Source organism: Thunnus albacares, chromosome 4 (assembly GCF_914725855.1).
Source record: "Thunnus albacares chromosome 4, fThuAlb1.1, whole genome shotgun sequence".
Lineage (NCBI taxonomy): Eukaryota > Metazoa > Chordata > Actinopteri > Scombriformes > Scombridae > Thunnus > Thunnus albacares.
The window spans coordinates 21467324-21480976 of NC_058109.1; the positions used below are offsets into that span (position 1 = coordinate 21467324).

The window sequence follows — 13653 nt, forward strand, 5'->3', positions numbered from 1 at the left end:
GTTTCCTATCAACCTCTATTCCAATAACTGTCCAATGAAGGCAAAAAGCGCTAAAAAAATAATCTTAAAAAAAACAAAACATAAGTAAAATTCTGAATGCAGGTCTTTTACTTGCTGTGGAATATTTTTACATTGCTGTATTGCTGCTTTTACTGAAGTACTTCTTCCGCCATAACAAAGTAAAATTAAATGATTGAATAAATAGTCTGTCAGTGTGACGCTCTGGTCAGCAGCACAATAACTTCCTTCTTAACAAAGTACTTTGTTTTGGGAACAGAACTGTGTGCACAATAGATTCAGCATTGTGCGCTGCGTCAAATAGTCAAACATGTTTAAGTATCTCGAATGAGTTTGTGCTTTTATTGTTGTTACACTTTAAATCTTCCATATAGTCTCTTTTTTTAAATACCAGGATTTTAATCTGGGCATTTTGATTTTTGTTATTTTAAATATGTCTTGTTTTACATGTCTTGTAGTTGAGAGATTGGTGATTTGAACTTCACCTCCTATTTAGATTCAAGGTTTTGTTTTTTAAACAGTTAAAATACCTTAGCACTACTGTCCTACTCTGCTATGTCTGTGCACTCAGCTTACCTATATAGTTCCTCCACAGCAGATTTTCTATACCCTGTTATGCTTTATTTTAACTGCATTAAAAAAGCATAAAAAATGCTGCGCATATATTTTGAGCCGGGCAGTTATGTAGATTGTGTGACCTGTAATTTTCTTTTTTCAGTGTGACAGATGTATGCAGTCAAAATTAAATTATTTCCACCTATATTTTTGAGACCTTCTTTGTGAGAGCTGATCTGTTTTTGTGTTTATAATAATTTAGGACCGGTGGGTACAGTAGCTGCAGCTACTAAAATTACAGTTTGGGCTTAACGCAGGAAATTGAACATTTTTGTGCAGAAATCTGTCTGCAGCATCTGACCTGAGAGGATCAACCTCACAATTAGCTGCTGTACTTTAACCCAATCCTTTTCCCTCTCTCTCTCTTTCTCTCTCTCTCTGCAGCAGAGTCGTACTCAGCGGCGGGCAGTGACGGCAGTATTACCCCATCAGTGGGCTCTGTGCCCCATCAGGCCTCAGGCAACTCCAGCCCCTGCTCACACACCTCGTCTGGAGGATCACGGCACCCGGTCAGTGCCCTGAAGAAATGGCTCACCAATCCTGTCCGCAAGCTCAGCTCTGATGCCAGAGGAGGAGCGGGGAAAGCGGAGAAGCAGATGTGCAGGTCAGATGGGAGGCAGCCGCCATCGCTCCTTTCCCATGGCGAAGCTCAACCAAGGTCCCTGGAACAGCACGACAACTACACCATCCTCCCCTCTGAAGACCGAGACACAGTGAGCGTGAGAGATTTCAACTTAATGTATACATTTATTCATTCTGAGGAAACACTTTTTATGCCTGTTTGTGATGCCCATTGTTTTTTTTTTATTATACAGGTGTGTAAAGACAGTGTGTTGAGCCCAGCATCTCCTCCTGCACAGCCCTCCGGTCAGAGCCACTTATCTGACGTCCTGCAAGGCAGAGACACACAGAGTCTAGTAATGTCTCAATTCTGTATTATATCCTTTTCTACTCTTGTGCAGTAAATACTTAAACAGGATACTGATTTTAAAGTGATTGCAGTCACTGTTGGTAGTTAGCTAAGCTGAAAACAAAACCAAGAGTATTTCTTTGGATGTTGTAGGGGAGATAAAAGGCCCATTGTGTGTTATAAAATTCAAATTTTTAACCTTTACAAGAACATTTTCAATATAAAAATAATCAATGGTGCAAAAACAGTTGGGGAACGACTCGTAATACATTCAAGTTATTGTTGCAACAATATGAAATTATGCATCGTTTGAAATTGTACTTTTTACTGATGAGAACATATGATTAAATTAGACGACCAGAGAAAAACACAAGTGAATTGTTTGAATTATGCAAAGTCAAATGTGCTCTCAACACTAAATTCTTCACTCCCCTCACAGTTATTTTAACTCTTTCAGTGAAGCCTCTCTTATCAACAAACCCTTTTTTTGTAACACAGCTCTCATGAGCTAATGATGTCTAAATGATTGAAACACAAAAGAGAACTCACACTCAAACTATGAATTACAAACATGCATACGTTCCTCGACCTCCTGTTCAGTTGTATTAGCATGTAAAAGGCCTTATATATGCACACGCCAAATAAATAGAGAATATTTTCACATTTTGCTACATGTTTGGGGAGCACAGGCACACACCGCTTCTTTCTAGTAACCCTACACTGTACTGAGTATCCTCTGAAAGGTCCTGTAGAGTGGAATCAATCCTGTGGGCTTTTCTAGACGGCATCTGGAAGTAATCAACTAGCCGAGCAGCCTGTAACAGGCTGAAATGGGGTCAGGGTTGGGGTTGAGCCAAAATTAGAAGAAGAGGCCTAAAGGCAAGGTGCGAAGCAGGCCTGTAGATGTGTGGATGTGATGGACAGTGCTCCTCCAAGGATGACAGGGTTGGGTTTCATAAGCTTTACATAAGAAGAATCTTTTAGAGGGTTTAAACAAGTCTTTTACCTGTCAAGTACATTGTTCTGCAAGATATATGAATGTTCTCACTTTCAGCCCAAATCTAAGGGTCTTTTGGGACAATATTATTCCAAAGACACCTGCAGCTTTATATTTACTTTGGCTCTTAACTCTTTATTCTTGTCCTTCCCGGGTTAGGGTAAATAGAAGGCCTCATTGTCTCTTTTGAAAGAATCATTTGACATTTTTGAAAACACACTTACTCGCTCTCTTATCTGTATGCTAAATATGAAGCAGCCAGTTAGGTTAGCTCAGTAGAAAGACTGGAAACAAGAGGAAACAGCTAGTCTGGCTCTGTCTAAATCTTGTACCAGCACCTCTAAAGTTCCCTAAATATGTTGAATATTCTTCTTGTTCAATCTGCACAAAAATCAAACAAACGAGATACGTGTTAATTGGTGAGCTTTAGAGGTGCTGGTAGACAGATTTTCTTACCGTTGAAAGAGACAATCTAGCTGTTTACCCCTGTTTACAGGCTTTGTGCTAAGCTAAGCTAATTGGCTGCAGGCTCCAGCTGCATATTTGCCAGAAAGACGTGAGCATGGCATCAATTTTCTCGAAAGCAAATAAGCAAATTTCCCAAAATGCCAAACTACTATATTCCTTTAACTTCGTAATGGTTTTCAGAGGAGCTAATGTACTTTTATCTGTTGAGAGGGGAACATTTAGAGCAGTGACCAAGCTAAGCTCTGCAGTTTTAATTGCTCCTGTCATGCAGATCAGAGCCAGAGTGGAGATGGAGTTTGAATCAACCTCAGATGGCTTTCATAGTCAGGATGTCTGCTGGGTGTGGATGTGAACAGTTGACACTGAGAGAGAGAGAGAGAGAGAGAGAGAGAGAGAGAGAGAGAGAGAGAGAGAGAGAGAGAGAGAGAGAGAGAGAGAGAGAGAGAGAGAGAATCAAAAAAAGACTGTCCCCAGAAAAAAAATGGTAAAAAAAGAGTTAAAATCAACAGAAAGTGCATATCTGACCTACAAACTGACTCACACAGAAGGATTATCATCCAGAGCACTGAGGTAGGGAACAAAATGTGGTGAGACTACAGTATGTCAAGAGGATTACAGTCAAATTCACATTAGATTATACTGCTTTTAGGTGAGGAGTGATATTTGTTATATAACAGCTCTCCATTTATTTAACCCCAACTTGTTATATGACCTAAATTGTACAAATGTTGCTCTTTATTCGCCTTCATCCATGAGGCTCAATTCTACTTTTCTAATATATTTGCTCCACAAATCTCCTCAGCAGCAGCAAGGAGAGACATTAAAAAGTACTTATTACTCTCAGGTTACTACTCAGGGATTTAGGGTGGCATGACTTTCCAACGAGAGGATCAACGAAATTGCCCAACTGATGAGTTCCCCAGGATAAGACACAAGTCCGTAGCCCAGCTCGTCTCCTTATTTTTCCACAGATGTGTGCTGGCAGGTCAGAGGATGCTGCAGAAGACGTTTAATGATTTAAATGTGTCTGGCTGATGCGCCAGTGGTCAGACTTCACGACACCAAAGTGTTTCACCAGTGGTGGAAGAAGTACTCAGATCCCTTACTTAAGCAAAACTACCAGTAAAATAATGTATGTATATAAAACACTCCATTACAAGTAAAAGGCCTGCATTTAAAACACTACTCAAGTAAACGTGCAAAAGTGTTTTCAGCAAAATGTATCAAAAGTAAAAGAACTCATTTTGCAGTAAAATGGCTCCTGTGACTGAGGTATCACTACATTTTACCTCATTAGATTGTTAATATTGGTACATCGATGCTTAAGTAGCATTTGGGTCACAAAAAGAAGAAAAAACAATGTTTTGCCACAAACATTTCTATTCATTTTTTGGACTTTTGTCCGATATTGGCTTTTTTTTGTGAAATACTGGATATTGTTACCTCTTTAAATGAGAAGTCCAGACAATACACTGCTCATTATAAGAAGTCATAAGCCAAAAAGTTTGTAAAAGCCAAAAGGTAACTACAGTCTGGATGTAAAATAAATGTAAAGGAAGTTTACAAGTAAAAAGTACTATATTTCTGTCTGAACTGTAGTGGAGTTGAAAGTAGCAGAAAATGGAAATATTCGAGTAAAGTACAACTTGAGTAAATGTACTTGGACAACTCACTGACTTTCTCCTCTTACGTAATATGTTATGATGTTGCTTACCAAAAGCTGTATTTTCTTTTTTTTTTTTTTTTTTAATTTTAGAGCCACAAATCCAGCATCAACACTCTCCAAGGTGACGACAGCTGTACTGTGACTGATGATTCAGGGAGTCAGTGGTCTGCTACAGTGGACAGCGAGGAGGAGAGAAACATGGCCTTAGAGAAGAGCATGTAGGTGTTGACCTCTGTATTTAAAGGGATAGTTCTACATTTTGGGAAATAAGTTTGTTTGCTTTCTTACTGTGAGTTAGATGAGAAGATTACTACATCTCTTATGTGGTATTAATGTTCATCTAACTCTTTCCCAACATGTCAAACTATATCTTTGCCAGACGTGTACATTTCTGAATTCATTTTGCCAGAATGTAAGTGATAATTCCTCTTTCTGATTATGCTTTATTTGCTGTTTTAATCTCTCTCTCTCTCTCTCAGATATGTGCTGACAGAGCTAATAGAGACTGAAAGGTTGTATGTGGAAGATCTTGGACTCATAGTGCAGGTGTGTGTCTCGCTTCAAAGCTTCAAAAAAATCCACTCACTGCATTTATACAAGAAATAATTCATTCTCCAACATTCATGTCTTAAACTGAAAGAGAAGTTGTCTTTTTTCGTGTGTGTGTGTGTGTGTGTGTGTGTGTGTATGTGTGTGTGTGTGTGTGTGTGTGTGTGTGTGTGTTTGTGTGCGCGCACAGGGCTACATGGCGTCTATGACCAATCAGGGAGTTCCAGAGGATATGAAGGGGAAGGACAGGATTGTGTTTGGAAACATCCACCAGATCTATGACTGGCATAAGGAGTGAGTCCGAAATGTTTTTTTCACCTCTCAGTTCCGCTGAATTCGAACAATTTTGTAACAGTTTACACTTATTGTTTCTGAGCTTCTCATGTTTCATGATGGTCCAGCGTGTGTCATGCCCCCTGTGGCTGTTTGTTTCCTGCCTCTGAGTGTGTGTGTGTGTGGGGGGGGGGAGTGTGTGCATGTGTGTTTATTTGGCTGGATGACTGTTCTTGCCTGACCTTTTCTGCTTCGTGTCAAACAGCTATTTCCTGGGCGAGCTGGAGAAATGTGTGGGTGATCCAGACAGCTTGGCTCAGCTCTTCATCAAACATGTGAGTCTATTGATCAGTGAGTAACAAGTGCTAATGAGAAGTTTCTTTTTTAGTCCCTCTGCGTGTTTTGAGTTTGTCTGAAGGTTGCAGCCGTCTCATAGAGAGTTCTGGCTTTGTGCAAAGCCTTTGGTCCCCTGCCATCCAGATGTTTCTCCATCTTGCAGATCAGTTGTTTGCAGGTGCAGCTGCAGAATAAAAGGTCTCGTAATCACTCTGGTTCCACTAAAGAACTCTCAAAGCCGACATTCAGTGTTCAAGATGCTCCGTAGAGACCACGCTGTGTGTGAAAATGAGCTGGAATTAGAGATCTAAGAGCTCTATTAAAAGTATTCACCCCCATTTTTTATCGTTTTACACTGCACATTGAAAAAACAGATTATGTAATGTCAAAGTGAAACCAGATCTCTATAACTAAACAAAGTACAAACATAAAACACAGTAATAGATGAATTAGCAGGAGGATAAACTATTGCTGTTTTGATTGGTTGCAACTTTTTTTCTGCTCAGCTCCTCTATCCAACTTGAGTCAGCGTGGTGCAGCAAACCTAATTAAGACACTGCAAATTAAATCATTCTTTGTCAGCCACTGGAACTATTTAATGAGGGAAAGTTTCTGTACTGATTTAACAAAACTTAACAAAAACTTTTGGGGGGAATGGGATCACAACAAAACTTGATCTGGAACAGCTCACAAGTTGAATTCCTTCTCTGTCCGTCTCTCACACACACACACACACACACACACACACACACACACGTGCATCATTTACAGTGACAGTCACACGATTTCTCTCTCTCTTCCTGTCTTAAATTTCCAGGAGCGACGACTTCACATGTATGTTGTTTACTGTCAGAACAAACCCAAGTCAGAGCACATCGTCTCTGAGTACATTGAGACCTACTTTGAGGTGAGGGCTTAAATCTATCACAACTTTATTGCTACATTCATCTTCTCCCATCACATGTGTTGTTTTGAATTTGCATTTAAAACCTTGCTCTCCTTTCTGTCACCCGACAGGATCTCAGGCAGCAATTGGGTCACAGGCTGCAGCTCAATGACCTGCTCATCAAACCTGTTCAGCGGATCATGAAGTATCAGCTGCTGCTGAAGGTTTGCTGTCATTGTTACATGTTGCTACCCATTATACATTAGTTGTTTTTTCCCCAAAAAAAGTTTCCAAACAAATAACAGATAACAAGTAGCATGTCGAGCTTCAGAACGGATTTTAAGTTCTTATAAAACAGAACAATTAGAGGAAGAGGAAATTTGGTCACCTATGAGAAATAAAAAGTTGTGGAGCTACATGGCAAATATAAAAGTAAACATCTATATATGTGTACACATGTACACATATACTTACAGTAAGTGTGTAGTGGAGTACACAATGATAAAAGACAAAAGAAATACTTTATTTATGTGGAAATTGGATTCCCATGTTTCCTTAAAACTGAAAATGACCCTCATAGTTGAGATTTAATTTTCTTCCAGTTTAACAAAGTAGGAAATGTCTCAAATCCAAAGATAGTGGGTAGATGTAACAGAATTCAACATTATTTATTACACATTTTATTTGTCATGCAACCAAAAAACTGTAAAAGATGTAAAAGAAAACAAGAAACTCTGATCATACATCAAATTTATGGAGCTTTTTGCTCTGAAATAAAAAGTTATTTCCCTTCCGATCTTCCCACCAGCTTCGGAACTGCATCGAGTTTTCTTAGAATTACAGCATAAAAAAGGGAAATGCTTCTTTATTATTAAAAATCACTACAACTCTAAATAAACTTGTGTTTGGCACCTTCAGGACTTCTTGAAGTACTACAACAAAGCAGGAAGGGATGTTGAGGAGCTGCAGGTACGAGCTCATTACAGAATGTACAAACACATATAAAATGGCATTTTAAATCTGTCTGAATCTGTAAACTTTGTTTGTGCAACTTGTTTTGACTCATTGAGCTTCATCCGTTTACTTTCCTACATCAGAGGGCGGTGGAAGTGATGTGTTTTGTGCCTAAACGCTGCAATGATATGATGAATGTGGGCAGGCTCCAAGGTTTTGAGGTGAGATTCTTTTTTATCTGTAATCATGTGTGCCAGGTGACTTACAATAATAATAAACTTTATTTCTGTGGCACCTTTCAAAACCAGAGTTACAAGGTGCTTCACAAAAAACAATAACATAACATACACGTGCAAGATAGAAAACAGGAAAATAAAACAAAAAAGAAAATGCAAACAGGAAAATAAAACAACAACAACAAAATGCATTAAAAACACTTACAGGCTATCACAATGTCTGTGACGAACATAATGTTTCAGGGGAAAATCACAGCTCAGGGGAAGCTGCTCCAGCAGGATACCTTCTCTGTCAGCGAACAGGAAGGCGGCTTCCTGTCCAGAGCCAAGGAGAGGCGGGTCTTCCTGTTTGAGCAGCTGGTCATCTTCAGTGAGCCAATTGATAAGAAAAAAGGCTTCTCTTTGCCAGGGTACACCTTTAAAAACAGCATAAAGGTAAGAATATCACTGTGTTTGAATCATTCTTCATGTTTGTTTTGTGCTTCTTCTCAATGTCCAACACATCTGCTGCATGCTCTGCAGGTCAGCTGCTTGGGCGTGGAGGAGCACGCTGAGGAAGATCCATGCTGCCTAGTCCTGACCTCCCGCGGGACTGACAGCAGCGTGACACGCTTCATCATGCAGGCATCATCTCCGGAAATACAGCAGGCTTGGCTCGATGACGTGGTCCAAATCTTAGAAACTCAGAGGAACTTCCTAAATGGTACCAGAGACTAATGTTTCCTCAATAAAACTACAGATTTAAGAGTTTGGTGTGGTGCATCTGAGTAATTTGACCTTTCGGCTTTGGCACTGTAGCCCTTCAGTCTCCAATAGAGTACCAACGCAGGGAAAGCAAGTCAAACAGCCTGGGCAGGAACATGAAGTCTCCAACTGGCCTGCGACCTCACTCCTCGGCATCCATGGACCGACGTCAGCAGCCCTGCCTGCTGTCTTACAACACCTCCCTGCCCTCACTGCATCCGCCCCAACACAGCCCGGCCTCAAAAGTGGTGAGTTTGTATCAACGCTCTCTTCCACTTACGTCATCCATACTTTTCTCCGACATCGTAAACATTCACTCTGTCTTTGATTTCTATTTTATATCTTAAGGTTTCTAGCCCTTGTGCTGGGGCACATCAAGAGCCTCACCTTCCACTTTCCTCGAAAAAGCAGCCCAGTTTGTGCCCTGAGGTGAGACACGGCCGCGGGACGTCCAATGGCCTGCCTCCCTGCAGCCAGCAAAGCACGCAGGTGCATCAGTCTGGCCTTACACAGCAGTAAAACGAGTACTCTTATTCTTCCTGTAAGTAGAAGAAGCAACATCATATTGTAAAGGGTTGGTTCAAATTACTACAAAAAAAAAAAAAAATCCTTGCATACCTAAAGTGGTATCTAACCATGCAGACAGTTTTTATTTTATTTGAAACTGAACTAACTCCAGTGATTAAATTCTCACCTGGCTGCAGTGATGTAAAAGTTTTACTCCAGGGTGTGTCAGTACACTGTGACATCACTTCTGGGTATGGTCGACGGTGCGACTGATTTAAACTTTCACCCAGATTGGGCGGTGAAATACTGTTTTTCAGTCTGGTACTAAATTACTCTTTAAACATGCTCTGTTAAAAGTAAAAGTTGTGTTGTTTAGTGGATCTTTGTCGCACGCCGTATCTCAACTGCTGCTATCCAATAAAGGCGAGATGCAATAATCCAAAAAAATTAAAAGACATGGATTCATTTTTACTTAAAGTAAAGCACTCTTAGTCACAAAATATACTCAAGTATCAAAAGTAAAAATACTCATTCTGAGGGAAAGTAGATGCATTAACATTTAATGAGCAATTTAATGTTGAATCTAACTTCTTTATACTCTGTTAGGTAAACAATGAAATGCACCGTTTTGAGCATATTTCTATGTTTTGTGTGTAATAACTTTATCTGCAAAGTCACAACTTACTACAACCATCAGATACATGATGAAAAGCACATTTCCATATGAAATACATTATAAGTGTTACTGAATGAATATACTAACTAAACCCTTACCCTAACCTCCAGTATAAACCCCCAGGACCTGGAAACTGGACAGTAGTTGAGTAAATATAGGTTGTTACTCTCCACTTCTGATTGTAAAATTAATAAAGTAATATAGCTGTGAGATTTACCAGGTTAGGTGGTCTATGGTCTATCGTTATAGGTAATTACCCCATTCAGCATTTATTGTGAGTACAAATAAATTCACTGGATTTTAGATAGTGTAGATGAGATCGGTGGAGCTGTTATCTCTTTGGCAGCAGCCTGATGTTGTCATGATCACTGGTGATGAGGGGAAATGACTCTCTGGTTGCCTTTGTCAAATATCCTGTTGTTGTTTCTGCATGGATTTACAAACCTGGTTGACCTCATCTGTTGCCAGAGTCATTCTGTCATCCAGTTTATGGAAAACCTGCTGCTGACCTGCTGTTTTATCTTATGCGCCCAGACTTCCACCGAGAGGAGGAAGTGGCTTGATCACAGTGCTCTTATTAGACGTGCATATCTGGCCTGATTCCACAGCGGTTCTTGTCCTCTTGTTCCCCCTCTTTGTGTTTTTGGATCCGCACTGTTTCCATCCTGCTCCACATGCCCAATAGTACATGCAGGTTTCCTACGCATCCATAATCTTTCTGTCTCTGGTGTTTAATCTCTCAGGGAGCAGCATTTTCTCACTTAATGTCTGTTTCTGAGCAATATGACACTTTGTGCAACAACTGCATAATCATATTTCTGTGGAAGTAAAACCCAATATGGATCAGGTTAAAGCACACACTTGAGATTGTAGTTTTTTTCACATGATACCATCATTTTATAAAGCTGGACTAATCGATATTTAACAGTCACTCAAATGACTATCCATAATATGATGGGGGTCACTCGTAGGGACAAACCCACAGAGAATTATCATCCAACTCTGCAGTTCCCATCAGCTCTGTGCAGCATTTTAGAGTCTTACTGTGTTGGTCACTATCACAGCTGTAGCCAACCTGTCAGGTAGCTGTTTTCAGTGAAAAAGTTATGATAAATCGACTGAACACCACCTGCCCAGCACCAAATGCTAGAGGGACAAAGTTAGCAAGTAGCTGGTGAACATAATGAAGCATTTAGCAGCTAAAACTCACTTTAGGAGTTGGTGAAGATCAAAGCAGAGCTAAAAGTTGGGAAAATGTTGAACTTACATTTGTCAGGTGACCCGAAACACAACCTAACCTCAAATGAATGCTAATGTTGCTCTGTGTCTTTTGGATGTGTGAGTAAACAACTTTTGTTTGCTAACAATCCAGATATATAAACTTTATAAGGTGATAATATGTCAGTGTTGTATTTACAGCTTGTTATGCTGCCCCTAAGCGGCCAAAAAAATCAATTAATGCAGCTTTAAACATATTTTGACTAAGTTTGTACAAAATTCATCATTTACAATATATAATGTTTTTAGTAATGTAATGTGAATTTATTTGTTGGTTCACACCACAAATTATTTTATTCTTATCACATTGCTTTGTCCTGTGGTGACTTAGAAATGATGAACACTTTGTATGACAGGGTGGGTTTTTTTTCTTTGCTTTGTGTGTTGGTAATTAACAAAAAGTAACATAGAACATTTAATTTACATTTAGTGTCATCCAGAATGTTGAGAATTTTAATCAGTAATCTCAACAATGCGTTATCACCAAAAGCTCCTTATGTAATTGTTTGAACAAACTGAATTTTTGTGCAACAGTAGAAATATTAAAGGTGCAGTGTGTAGAATTTAGCGGCATCTAGTGGAACAGATTTGGCAGAAATGGGATATAATATTCAAAAGTATGTTTTAATTAGTGTATAATCACCTGAAAATAACACTCATTGTGTTTTCGTTACCTTAAAATGAGCCCTTTATATCTATATAGGGAGCGGGTCCCCTTCTACGGAGCCCGCCATGTTTCCACAGTAGCCCAGAATGGACAAACGAGTTTCACAGCCACCGTAGGTTCTCCTACACACTTGGAAAGGGAGGCGTATTCAGTTGGTTGCAATCTGCAACCTCACCGCTAGATGCCACTAAATCCTACACAGTGGTCCTTTAAATACTGGTTCTTTATACTATTTTGAGTGACTATTTAATTTATACATTTCTGTCCTCTTAGGGTGTGACTGGCAGTGTCCAGTAGAGCGAGCAGTAATGACCTCCGATGACACATGAACTCACTTTCCCCTTCTGGAGTGAGAGTGCCTCGGCCGAGTCTGCGAGCTCTGTCAGCATCGTTTGTTTCACTCCTGTACAGAAGTCATCAAGGCCTCAGTGTCTCTGTCTTCAATATATTGTCCTAGATTTCCTTTTGAATTTCCTTCAAATACCACTATGGTGCAGGCTAATCTGGATTTGATCTTGTATAATCATATTGGTTTGATTGATTTCATTTGTGTGTGTGTGTGTGTGTGTGTGTGCAAACGCCACATATACACATGCCTACAGATATTCATAACAGAGAGGAGATTAAATGTGTGAAAATAAGGATTTTAAGCACTACAGAGACTGTACTTCATATTGTATATGTATAGATTTCTTACTTTTTCCACTGAAAATTCCTTGATGGATATTTTTGTAATGCATAATATTTTCATAAGGGACCAATTCCACTTTATTCCCCCAGAGAACTGGGAGCTCAAATCCCATACTCTGTGTCCTTAAATGACTTAAATGTATTCTTGAGTCCACCGGGTGACTGCAGAGTCCAGCCTCACAGTGGGATCTGAATCTATATGAGTTGTGTACATCTGTGCATACCCTGCAGATTTGCAAATAGCTGTGTTTTCCCTTTGGTGGGCTATTTTAACCCTGCCATTGTTAGACTGTTATCTGAATGAAACACATTAGCAAACCCACACAAAGCACACATCATTATCAAGCAGAAAGAAGAAAAAGGGAACAAAGATAAATCAGAGGTGCTCATCTGTAACTGTCATCTTGAATGTAAATAATCTCATGTGGGATCATATCAGTGTAACTCTGTGGTATTGTGATGTGCTGACACACACACAGAATTAAAGAGAAATGCTGTTCAAATGCTGGTTATCATTTTTCTCAGAAACTAACACATTTCTTAACTACACTATGCAGCATAAAACTTCATGGCCTTTTTCTTTACATGTTTGTGTATCGTAAATCGAAATAGACCCGTGACAACTCTGAAGGAAATGAATAACTGATCATGCAATCACAGGTTTTTGAGCGTGAAACAATTTCACAGTCCCCTGTTTACAGGAAACCATGAAAATGTCTGTGTGTGTTATAATATGCAGTGTGTACTCACGGCTTTCTTTGCCTCCACTGTCTTAATTAAGTTGAAGCTTTCTACACTGAAAAGTTTATAATTATTTGCAGAAGTCAAGTCTGAGTGGCTTCTCAAAAATGAACAGAAAATGGCACCAAATCTTTGTACTAAATCTACTGTATGTCAGAACAGATAAGCTGTTGGTGTCTAGTGGAGACGTTAAAGAAGATCACTCACATAATTATGAATTAGTGGATCACATTGTCAGTTTGAAATTCTGTAATTTAACAATATCAACATTTTTATATTGTGAGTATTTATATTTGTAGACAAATTTAATGAAATTACAGATGAGTTGTTATTCCAAGCTGTGGAAATAATAGGGGCACAAAACCTTTTTAAATAGGAAGTATGAAGTATCCTCAAACCAGACTAACTTATATTAAAGTCTGGTTTGCTGCTCACATCACAG

The 13653-nt window shown here is 39.3% G+C and overlaps 1 protein-coding gene across 7 annotated transcripts in view; it reads left to right on the forward strand.

Moving 5' to 3' along the window:
• arhgef25b (Rho guanine nucleotide exchange factor (GEF) 25b) overlaps positions 1 to 12973 on the forward strand; it is a 30528-nt gene extending 17555 nt beyond the window's left edge. For 3 of the 7 annotated variants that reach the window (XM_044348042.1, XM_044348045.1, XM_044348047.1), the window contains 15 exons: positions 1018 to 1352; positions 1449 to 1550; positions 4765 to 4892; positions 5154 to 5220; positions 5414 to 5517; positions 5762 to 5831; positions 6650 to 6739; positions 6850 to 6942; positions 7637 to 7687; positions 7816 to 7893; positions 8152 to 8343; positions 8431 to 8611; positions 8707 to 8900; positions 9001 to 9193; positions 12054 to 12973. In XM_044348042.1, the coding sequence (XP_044203977.1) occupies positions 1018 to 1352; positions 1449 to 1550; positions 4765 to 4892; positions 5154 to 5220; positions 5414 to 5517; positions 5762 to 5831; positions 6650 to 6739; positions 6850 to 6942; positions 7637 to 7687; positions 7816 to 7893; positions 8152 to 8343; positions 8431 to 8611; positions 8707 to 8900; positions 9001 to 9171 (1856 nt within the window). In that variant the 3' untranslated portion in view covers positions 9172 to 9193; positions 12054 to 12973. The remainder of the gene's footprint in view (positions 1 to 1017; positions 1353 to 1448; positions 1551 to 4764; positions 4893 to 5153; positions 5221 to 5413; positions 5518 to 5761; positions 5832 to 6649; positions 6740 to 6849; positions 6943 to 7636; positions 7688 to 7815; positions 7894 to 8151; positions 8344 to 8430; positions 8612 to 8706; positions 8901 to 9000; positions 9194 to 12053) is intronic. The other 4 variants (XM_044348044.1, XM_044348046.1, XM_044348043.1 and 1 more) reach the window with 4 other exon arrangements.
• Positions 12974 to 13653: the final 680 nt, after the last annotated feature.